This window comes from Schistocerca americana, chromosome 2 (assembly GCF_021461395.2).
Source record: "Schistocerca americana isolate TAMUIC-IGC-003095 chromosome 2, iqSchAmer2.1, whole genome shotgun sequence".
Classification (NCBI taxonomy): Eukaryota; Metazoa; Arthropoda; class Insecta; order Orthoptera; family Acrididae; genus Schistocerca; species Schistocerca americana.
The window spans coordinates 686744193-686756428 of NC_060120.1; the positions used below are offsets into that span (position 1 = coordinate 686744193).

The 12236-nt window shown below is 42.6% G+C and overlaps 1 protein-coding gene across 3 annotated transcripts in view; it reads left to right on the forward strand.

Moving 5' to 3' along the window:
• The window catches only part of LOC124595671 (intraflagellar transport protein 80 homolog), a 435858-nt gene that overhangs the window by 46853 nt on the left and 376769 nt on the right, over positions 1-12236 (forward strand). For all 3 annotated transcript variants that reach the window (XM_047134522.1, XM_047134521.1, XM_047134523.1), the window contains exon 3: positions 11891-12001. In XM_047134522.1, the coding sequence (XP_046990478.1) occupies positions 11891-12001 (111 nt within the window). The remainder of the gene's footprint in view (positions 1-11890; positions 12002-12236) is intronic.

Sequence of the window (12236 nt, forward strand, 5' to 3'; positions counted from 1 at the left end):
TAGGCTCTCCGTGCCATAAGACTACGCTTGCCCCCTTGACCATGGGGGGCACTACCCTTCCTGTTGCTCCTACAGCACCTACTTCAGGAGCAACATCCGCCCCCCCTCCCTCCCCTCCCCCCAATCATTGGGGATGACAGTGTCCACTTCTAAGCCAGAGAAGTGTACAACTTGTTTGCCTGGTCTCATTAGGAGGGGGTCCCTTGGGTCACTCCCTTCCCAGGATCTTACCAGTGGTACAGCTGACACCCGCCAGTGGCTGAAGCCACCACAGGTAGCTGGTTGTAGGGCTTCATGGTCCTCCTCAGTCCCTGAGACTGAATCAGTGAAGCCCTCCCAGCGGGACAAACCTAAGGGGCACCAAGAGAAACCAAAAAAGCAAAATACCCCAAAGAGCCAAGGCACTGTGGTGGCACCCACACCACTGCTACCTACAAGCTCTGCATCTGAGGATGAGGTAGAGATTCTGGCTGAGGACCTAGATCTTACCGGACCCTCAGACACGATAGATATAGACTGCTCAGGCAATAAGTCAGTGGGAGCAGGTGACCCTGAGGCGTAAACCACCTCACTGAATGTTCAACGCCTTCCCAGCCTCACAATCCTACTATTCTACAGTGAAAATGTGGCGTTTTTTTCCATCACCTTGCTGATGGATGAGGTGAGCTCCAACAACTTCTCAGCCTTCACCCTTACATCTGCATTGCTCTCCAGGAAACTTTGTTTCTGGCGATGCGAACCCCCACCTTCTGTGGCTATCGGGATTATTATAAGAGATTATGAGATGGTATTTGGTGGAGTCTGCGTCTACATCCTTAACTCTCTTTACAACAAGTGTGTCCCTCTTCAAACACCTTTATAGGCTGTCGCTGTTAAGGTGTGGATGCCTCATGCTGTATTGTCTGCAGTCTCTATCTTCCACTGGATGGTGATGTCCCTTAGCATGTAATGGCTGCGCTGATAGCCCAACTGCCGTGACCTTTTCTGTTACTGGGCGACTTTAATGCTCATAACCCTTTGTGGTGTGGATTGGTGGCAACAGGCCGAGGCACTGTTGTTGAGCAAGTGTTGGCACAGCTTGACCTTTCTCTCTTAAATAATGGTGCCTCCACACATTTCAGTGTATTGCATGGCATGTACTCAGCAATCGACCTTTCGGTCTGCAGCCCTGGCCTTCTACCCTCTATCCAAGGAGTGTGCATGATGACTTGTGCATTAGTGACCACTCTCCAATCTTTCTGTCACTGCTGCAGCGTCACTCTTGTGGGCACCTCCCCAGATGGGCTTTGAATAAGACGGACTGGGCCTCGTTTGCCCCCATTGCCACTATTGAGCTTCTTTCTCATGACGCCATTGATGTGGTGGTTCGAACGATGACTACCGGCATTGTTTCTGCAGCGGAATCTGCAATTCCCTGTTATTCTGGATTTCCCTGGTGGAGGACTGTGCCTTGGTGGTCACTTGAGATTGCTGAGGCAATTAGTGATCGCAGGCAGGCCCTCCAGCGTCATAAGCGGCACCCATCACTGGGACACCCCATAACCTTTAAACGGCTCCGTGCCCAAGCCTGCCGCCTTATTCGCTGATGCACACAAGAGTGCTGGGAAAGGTATGTCTCCACCATTGTCATCCGTACCTCTCCATCGCAGGTTTGGGCCAAGATTAGGCAGCTCTACGGCTATCGGACCCATGTCAGCGTACCTCTGCTTTCCCTGAATGGAGCAGTCTTTACTGACTCCGACATGATTGCAGAACTCTCAGCGGAGCATTATGCTCAGAGTTCCGCTTCTACCAGCTGGCCTTCTGCTCCCTGAAAGAGCGGTTGGAATGTCGGAGTCTTTCATTCCATATGCGCCACCCTGAATCGTTCAATGCTCCATTCAGTGAGTGGGAATTCCAAAGTGCCCTAGCTGTTTGCCCTGATACGGCTCCCAGGCCAGATCGCATCCACTGTCAGATGCTCAAACACCTCTTGGTGAACTGCCAGCAACGCCTCCTAGACCTTTTCAACTGTATCTGGGTTGAGGGTGAGTTCCCATCACAATGGCAGGAAAGCATCATCATCCCCATGTTGAAACCTGGCAAGAACCCACTGGAGGTGGACAGCTACCACCCCATTAGCCTCACTAACGATCCCTGCAAGTTGCTCGAATCCATGGTGGGCCAGAGGTTGAGTTGGCTACTTGAGTCTTGGGGCCTTCTAGTTCCATCCCAGGGTGGATTCTGTAAGGGCTGCTCTGCCACTGATAATCTGGTCTACCTGGAGTCTGCCATGTGTATGGCATTTGCTTGCCGATAGCATCTGGTTGCCGTCTTTTTTGACATGCAGAAGGCATATGATACAACATGGTGACATCACATCCTCACCACACCTCATGGATGGGGTCTTAGGGGCCCGCTCCCTATTTTTATTCAAGATTTGCTGTTGCTTCGTTCCTTCTGCGTGCAAGTTGGTCCCTCCCATAGTTCCTCCCGAGTCCAGGAGAATGGGGTCCCACAAGGCTCTGTCTTGTGTGTCTGCCTCTTTTTAGTCGCTATCAATGAGCTCACTGCAGCTGCGGGAACGTCTGTATTGGCTTCTTTGTATGCTGATGACTTTTGTCTGTACTGTAGCTCCAGTGGCATTGCAGCTGCTGAACGGCAGCTGCAGGGTGCTGTTCGCAAGGCGCAGTCTTGGGCCTTATCGCACGGCTTCCAGTTTTCGGCTGCCAAGACTTGCGTCATGCATTTCTGCCGGCATCTCACTGTTCACCCTGAACCATGGCTTCATCTTGACGGCGAACCTCTTGCTGTGGTGGAGATGCATCGGTTTTTGGGATTGCTTTTTGATGCCCGGTTGACTTGGCTTCTTCATATTTGGCAGCTTAAACAGACATGCTGGCGGCATCTTAACGCTCTTCATTGCTTGAGTCACACCGGCTGGGGTGCCGATCGGTCTACCCTTCTACAGCTGTATCAGGCACTGATTCAGTCTTGTCTTGATTATGGGAGCCTGGCTTACGGTGTGGCATCGCCTTCCATGTTGCGAGATCCGCCTCGCATCTGGAGCTTTCCACACAAGTCCTGTAACCAGCATACTTGTGGAGGCTGGTGTCCCTCCATTGCAAATCTGGTGCCAATGACTACTGGCCACTTTTGCTGCACATGTTTGTAGCTTGCCCACGCATCTGAATTACTGTCTCTTGTTCCCCAACTCGGGCGTCCATCTTCCAGAACGGCGGCCCCAGTGAGGGTGTACGGTCGGGGTTCACATCTGGGCTCTTCTCTCTGGGCTTCAATTTTTCCTCTTTGACCTCTTTTCTGGGCCCATATACATATACCCCCATGATGTGTGCCCTGCCCATGCCTTCGGCTGGATCTGGCACAGGGCCCGAAGGACTCAGTCCCTCCTGAGACCCTCCGCCACCGCTTTCTTTCATTTCACGGCTCTGATGTGGTCTATACCGACGGTTCAATGGTTGCTGGTCAAGTTGGTTATGCTATTACTCTTGGGGATCATTCTGAACAACACTCATTGCTGGCTGGCTGCAGTGTTTTTACTGCAGAGCTGGTAGCCATCTCTCATGCCCTAGAGTATATCCGCTCCTGCTCAGGTGAGTCCTTCGTCATCTGTAATGACTCCCTGAGTGGTTTACGAGCTATCGACCAGTGTTTTCCTCGCTCTTGTCTGGTGATGGCTATCCAGGAGTCCATCCACACTCTTGCCCGTTGCGGCTGCTCCGTGGTTTTTGTGTGGACCCTGGGTCGTGTCGGCGTCCTGGGTAATTAATGTATTGACATACTGGACAAACAGGCTATCAGTGCCCCGGCCCTGGAGATTGGCCTTCTGGAATGTGATCTCCAGTCGGTGTCATGTCAAAAAGTCATTGGTGCTTGAGGTACTGAATGGTGCACACTGCCTTCTCCCAACAAACTTCGGGTCATCAGGGAGACTACAGGTGTGTGGTGCTCATCCATGCAAGCCTCTCGCAAGGACTCTGTTGTCCTCTGCCGGCTACACATTGGCCATACCTGGCTGATGCATGGTTATTTATTGCGCCTTGAGGACCCACCTCTATGTCGCTGTGGATCAGCGTTGACAGTGGTCCACATCTTGTTGGGCTGTCTGCTTTTAATTGTGCTCAGGCAGACGTTTGCACTACCTGATACACTCCCTGCTCTTTTAACGGATGCTGCTGCAATGGCAGGCTTTAGTTTGAGTTTTATTCAAACAGGGAGCTTTTATTGCTCAATCTGAGGGTTTGTCCCTTTTGTGTGTTGCCTCTGGCCTTTGGCCTACGGTTTTAGATTGGGGGTTTAAGTGTGTCTCTTGGTGGTTGGCTTTTGCTTTTTTGTTTCCATGGTTGGCCAACCACTTGGAAACTCTGGTTGCTTTTTATTCCTTGTTTTCTGGTCTTTGTCTGTGTCTTTCTTGTTCTGTGTCGTCCCTTGTTACCTCAGTTGATGTTTTATTCCTTGTGGGTTTTCATGGTCGTGGAAAAAGGGACCGATGGCCTTTGTAGTCTGGTCCTTTCAACCCCCACAAACCAACCAAACCATCTCTTAAGCAGTGCCGTGCAGAGGATGATGGGCTACGAATATTTTGTATCACACGTGTTTGAAATAAGAAAGAAATTTAATAGCAGTATTAAGTATTTCTTATTCAAGTGATGTGAAACCAAGTAGGGAGGTTTTTCTTAATTATGACAAACACTGGTGTACTTGGAGTCTGCTGCCAGCAGCTACAATTGAAAAAGTGAGAAACGAAGTCCAATAGCCTAAAGATTCATTAAAGCACAGAACATTTCTAATAATGCAATCATGTTATATCAATTAAAAAAACGTTTTCACATGCATATTTAATAATATTTAGTAATATTTATTTATTTTTATTACAACACACACTTACCATCGTGTTATATGAAACAATTAAGGGCTCTCTAGGGGCAGAAGGGTGCAGTTGTGTAGACAAGAAGCATAAAAATGTAGAATTTTAATAACATTTGTTTCATTTAGAAAGACATAAGTTTTCACATTAAAAAAATTGGAGGCATTACTTTTTGGCATATCCTCGTATGTCTAAGACTACTCACAATTTTCTGGTAGATGGGCAGACAAATTTGTATCTTTGAATTTGGTGAATCCTTCACACGTGGCTCTCTTTATGCTAATTTTGGCTTTATTCAGTTTTAATTTGGCTATGAGGCTTTGGTTACCTTTAAATCTGTGGTGAAGTTCTATTTGCTTCAAGAGCAGCTTTATAATATGGCTTTTGAACCATGATGGGTCTTTCCTTACGTCACATATTTGGTTGTCACGTACCTATTTAATGCATTTTGTTGAGTACTCTTTAAACATTGCCCATTTGTACTCAACATTGTCAGTCTCAGAGATGAATGTTTCATGTTGACTGCTCAGGTAATCTGAAATCTAATTCTTATATCACTTTCTAAGCAGATACATCTTCCTTTACAATTATATTTACACTCACAGTCAGAATGACCTAATGATCACTGATTCCCTGCTGCACGTCAACTGAGTCCAATATTTTGGGCTATGTTGTAAACAGGAGATCTACATCTATTCTCTGAAAACTGCTTTGAAGAGCATGCCAGAGGGTACTCCCATTGTACCAAACCCTCTTCCCATTCCATTCACTTGTCGAGCATGATGGAAAGCATGTTTTCCAGTAGGAGGGGGACGGGAGGACTATAACGAGCTGCACTTTTGATTCCTTTTACAATTTATGGTGAAACTAATCATTCACAAAAAGTCTGTCTGGTTGCAGCTTTCCCTCCGGTGATATTTACAAAACAGCTACAGTGTTGAGACTTGAGTTCCCCCGCCATAGACAGTGTTCAGGTAACTTTCTGGAATGCAGTTGGGTGATGTCATCAGCAACTGCTGATGTTTGGACAGGGGTACACCTTCCATTTTCAATGCATAACTGCAGTGAGTGAGTGCTGTGCAAGGGAATTTAAAACCTGAGTTTTCAGAGAAACCCCTGAAAGGGAAAACACACACATGTGCACACTGTAAACACTAGTGTCATCACAAATCAAAGATGACCAAAGTCAGAAGTTATTGATAGTGAAATTAGTAATCAATAGGTGCAATAGTATTAATTGTGTCCCTCCATTTTTTTTGACAAGGAAACGGGCAGGGTTCCATGCAGAATTTAAACAAAAACCACCATCTCTATTTATAAGGTTACTTGCTGATTTAATTTGAACTGCTTCCTTAATCCTTTCACTGCTCTGTGTACACATCCCACTACACTGTTTCCCATGTGCTGTGGATGTGTATACATGCACCACTTGGGTCTTTCTGCAGTACTATGGATGTCTGAAAGTGTCCTGAGTTGCCAACCCCTCATTGCTGCAGACGAGTTACTTCCAAACAATGGTGAATTACAATGTGTTTAGCATTTATTGTACAAATTATGTACCTCATTGCATGCTGTCATTTGCAGAAAACCTTGTTTCAGTATCATGAATCGTTTATAAAATACAACCATTGTTGTGACTACATGATTCATGATGCGCAAGGACGTGAATGGGCTAGTCTCATGCAGCCATCGTTTGTATATAAAACCCAATAATTTGAGAATGGAATGAGACATCCTTCAGCTCTCAGTTTTAAGTAAAATTTTACTATCTTACCTACATTTCATTAACTGCAGTGTGTGAGCTAAAATCAACCATATGCAAAAATTCATGACAGTTTACACCAGAGTGCCAGGCCAGAATACAAACTCAGGACCTTTTCCTTTTGCAGGTAGGTGCTTTACCAACTGAGCTACCCAAGTATGACTGACAACCCATTTTCACAGCTTTACTTCCACCAGTACCTTTCCTCCTACCTTCCAAACTTCACAGAAGCTCTCCTGCAAAACTTGCAAGACTAACACTCATAGAAGAAAGGATATCATAGAGACATGGCTTAGCCACAGCCTGGGGTGTGATTCCAGAATAAAATTTCACTCTGTGGTGGAGTATGTGCTGGTAAGAAACTTCTTCGCAGTCTAAAACTCTGTGCTGGACCAAGCCTCTAAATCAGGACCTTTGCTGTTCATGGGCACCCAAATATTTATTTCTTGATGGACGTGGAAAAGGATGGCTCTCTTGCCTCCTTTGATGTGTTGGTCAGGAGGAAGGTTGGTGGTACATTGGGTCATGTCATTTACAAGAAGCCTACTCACACTGACTTGCATCCGCAGGCTAATATTTATCACCATCTGGCTCAATGTGAAGAGGTACTTCATACTTTGGTTCACAGGGCCCATGTCATCTTGGACACTGAGAGTTGTCAGCTGAGTTAGCCCATCTCAAAGTCACCTTTCACCAGAACCATTGTAGTGAAAGACAGGTCAGATGTGCACTGTGCTGTCAGCCAACTGTGCACCAGGTGAGTGATGAAAATACTGAGGTCACACCAAAGTCTACGGCCAATTTGTCTTACACAGGGAGCATTTCAAACAGGACTGGTTGCATTTTGCAGAAATATGATGTGATATGTATTTTTCGACCACCATCTACCATCTTGTGGTTTCTGTAAAGGATGATCTGGATTTGCATAAGGCATGTGTCTATCACATACCCTGCAGGTATGACGTATTGTATATTGGTCAGAGTATGAGGACTGAGGAGGACAACTGTACTGGGATTAAGAGTCACACATGCTTACAACACCCAAGCAAATCCACCATTGCAGATCACTGTATTGGTATCGGTCATCCCATGAAATATAACAACATGGAGACTCTGGCATGCACTTGCAAGTATTGGGATAGTGTATTAAGGATGGAGCTGAAATAAAATTAGCAAGTAATATTATAAATAGAGATAGTGGTTTTGTTTAAATTCTGCAGGGAATCCTGCTCTTTCCCTTTTCAAAAAACAGAGAGACAGATTTAACTCTAAGTCATCCATTCATTATGAATATCGCTATCAGTGGCACTGGTGTTTACGATGTTATGTGTATGTGTGTTCCCTTTCTGCAGTTTCTCTGAAAACTGAGGTTTTAAATTCCCTTGTACAGCACTTACTTGCTGTAGTTATGCCTTAAAATGGCAGGGTTTGCTCCTGTTGAAATATCACTCTGCTGCATTCCTGTAAGTTATTTCAGCAGGTACAGCATTCTTAAACCATCATGGATAAAATAATGGAGGAATGATTGCTTATATGCCAATCCATGAATTCTAATGAGGCAAACTTTGTCTTTATGATCACTAGGAGAACCGTATGAGGGTGTTTGATTTATGTTCTTAGATTCATCTCTTAAAGCTAGTTCCTAGACTTTTGTCGAATACTTGGTGTCTGTCTTCTAGTGTGTGCTACTTTAGGGTTTACAGCATCTCCATGATGATGTCTTATAGTTAAGACAAACTTGAGACCATTTTACTGCCTTTCTTTGTATAAGTTCAATATCCCTTGTTAGCCATATCTAGTACAGGACCCCACATACTTGAGCAGTATTCTACGATGAGTCACATGAGTGGTTTGTAAGCAGTCTTCTTCGTAGATTGATTGCAGTTTTCTAGTATACTATGAGTGAACTGAAATCTGCCACCTTCTTTATCCATGACTGAGCCTATGTGATCGTTGACTTTCATATCCTAGAACTTTTTACACTCAGGTATTTGTGTCAGTTGACTAATACCAACTATGACTTACTGCTGTTGATAATATATTTTTTGTTTTGTTTTGTGGAGCACACAATTTTACAGTTTGAACACATAGAATGAGTTGCCAATTTCTGCACTGCCCTGAAATCTTATAAAGGCCTGACGGGATATTTGTGTAGATTTCTTCAGACAGTACTGTATCATCTGAAAAAAAAAGACGTTATTATTATTATTATTATTATTATTATTATTATTATTATCTTTGTCTGTGAGGTTATTAACATGAACAGCAAGTATTCTAACACACTTACCTGGGGCATGCGAGAAGTTACTTCTACAACTGTCAATGACTTTCCACCCAAATTAAGACATTCATCATCCCTACCAAGAAGAGCCCAATGTAGTCACATATTTCATTTGATACCCTGTATGATAGGATGCAAGCATCAGAGATGAAATTTCTTTGATCCACCATCCAGAAGACCAAGATGGACAAGTTAAGGAATGAGGAGGTGAGGAAAGAAGCCGGAATAAAGACATCCCTATTAGACTGAATTGACGCATCTAGATTTCGATAATACAGGCATGTGATGAGAATGGAGCCAAGTAGAACAGCCAAAATAAATTTGGGAAGACATTTGGAAGGAAAAGACTTCAAGGAAGACCTCAAACCCTATGGATGGACTTGATTATGGCTGATATAGTGACCAGAGGATGAACAGTGAATGATGTCCTTCGTGAACAAGTGTATTTGGACAGGACAAAGTGGAAGAGGCTCATTACCAGTACCCAGGAAACTGGAACTGTTGAATAATGATGATGATGATGATGACCCTGTATGATCATATTTTTGTAAATAAGCATTGGTGTGGTACTGAGTCAAGTGCTGTATATAACTCAAGAAATATTGCACCCACCTGATTGCCTCGGCCCCTGGATTTAAGAATGTGATGTTAGAAAAAAGTGAGCTTTGGGTTTTGTGCAAATGATGTTCACGTAATCTGTATTGGTTGGCTTGGAGGAGGTAACTGTGTTCAAGATATCTTATTGTGCTTAGAATAAGTTCTAAGATTCTAGAACAGATGGATGTCAATGATACTGAACAGTACTCTGGTGGCTTACTTCTGGTATCCTTGTAGATGGGTGTAACCTGTGTTTCCCTCTAACTACTGGGCACGGTTTTTTGTTTGAGGGATCTGTGATAAATCAAGGCTATAAAACTGGCTTACTAAGCTGCAAATTCTGTATAGAATCTAATAGGATTCCCATCAGGCCCTCAAGATTTCTTCATTATTTTTTATTACAGTTGTTTCCCAGTGTCTGTGACACTACATTACTCATCTTTGGAATGTTGTGAACAATGGACTGGGACAGTTCTCCTTGAATTTCATTTGTGAAGGAATATTTGAAAATGAAGTTCAGCATTTCTGATTTCACTTTGCTACTCTTATATTTGGTTCTAGTGTTATCTGTAGGTGTCTGGACACTTACTTTGGTACCACTGATGGCCTTCACATATTACCAGAATTTCTTTAGGTTTTGTCAAAAGTCTTTTGACATGATTGTGTTACGGTACTCATTGAAGCCTGCACACATTGTTTTTCTGTTTTAGCATTTCTCTGTCTTAACCCATAGCTTTATTTGGCACCTATTGTGGAGCAGTCAATGATCCCTTAAAAGTTTCTTTACAGGAACTACATCCAGTGGAGACTTCCTTGTATGATGAACTGGATGAAGTCATTATTTAAATCTGAACATTTAATGTATTGTTTAGTGTAAATATGATTGTGAGACGCAACATAATTATGTAACCATTTGAAAATGGACACAAGAGGATTGTTTATGTAATATTACTTTATGAAATTTTTGTTTATAAAGTACTTGTACAATTATTTTGGTGACATCTATAATATAACATGGCAGCACAGAGATGATGAGTAACAGAGAAAGCATGCAGTTGCTGGAGGCTACGAGACTTTGTATAGAAGCAAATAAAAACAACTGGGGCAGTGAACACATGGTACAGTATGTCATGGCATAGTAAAATTCTGCTTTGCTTTTTGTGTATTGAGTCTGTTCTGATTGACCCCAGTCAGAATTATTCTGGCATTTCTAAAAGATTCATCTGATTTCATGAGACACTATTTTCTACATGAATGAAAATGGAAACTGAGGTTTGACTGTTAGTGATGTATCGAGTCTAAACGTTTACCTTGGCACCCTGTCCACCAGTGCAGCATAATTTGTCTTAATAGTACAGAACTATACATTCAGAGCTCAAACCATTCAACAATGGCAACAATAGTTTCAAGACACTGGTTTAAACCATTCAACAATGGCAACAGTAGTTTCAAGACACTTTTTTTCTCTAAGTGGAAATCCACAAGCTGGCCCTGAATGCTTGCTCAAGAGGTAGAATTGATTTAGCAGAATTTTTGCGTGTAGGCCATAGAAGTACATTCATCTTGCCAGCTGGGAATTAACCATTTCTCATGTTGGAGATCTGGCTTCTTCCACAGTTGTGAGACCATACCAAAAATTTCATTTTTCTTTAGGACGGCTCCAAGTCATCCAATCTCACAGTACTTTTTTTGAGTGGGGAGGGGTGAGAGAGAGGATGTTGTGAATTTCTCCATCTATGTGCCTCTTTTTCCAACAGTTTTGGGTTAATTGTGATGCTGCATAGCAACAACAGTAAATACAGTAACTCCAGACATGCTTGTAAAAGTATGGAATGAGTCTTACTTGTCATTTGGTTGTTCATCATGCATCCATTGGACAACAGATTGAACATTTGTGAAAAGCAAATGAAAACTATGATCCTAAACATAATTGTAAATAGTACTCCAAGTTTGTACCTTTGCACCTGTAAAATACATGACCTTGTAAAATCAAATGGTTCTTTTGAAAATAAAAACTTTATTGTCCTATGCATAAGTTGAAATCCACCCAAAGTTTCTATCTTCATTCGTGTAAAAGATATAATCTTGTGCAATCAGATGAATCTTTCTAAAATAACTTGTACTTTATGTTAATAAACAGGTATTTTGGAATACTGTATTTAACTTCTTGAGATGCCAGAATCAGCATATGATTTCTGATTTCCAACCCCTATGTGGATGACTAATTACCTCAGGGACTTCATGTCAAATATATTAATTTGCTGAAATGTTTTTCATAAATCCCTACTAACATTATAATATTCTAATACTTCCATTATGATTATGGTTCATATTGGTACCATATATAATTCTATTATCATCAATATATTTTATTTTTTCCCAGGCAAATTCCATTTGGTCAACAAAAATGGAAGAATAGAGAAATCAGTTGATGCTCACAAAGGAGCCATTTTTAGTGCTCGTTGGAGCTATGATGGTGCAGGGCTTCTAACAGGTAACTGAATCTCCCTCTGAATTACATGGTCTCAGCAACTACACTGTGCTTGAAACTTGTCAAATAGATAGTCACTGTTATTTTTTCTATAGATCATATATTATGATTCAAATATATAATAAATAATAATAGTAATTATACTAATCTATTCAAAACTTAATATCATTTCATAATACTATTAAAACAGTTGGTATTATACATATGGTTTTTGGATCATCTTATGTTTTCTGTGAAC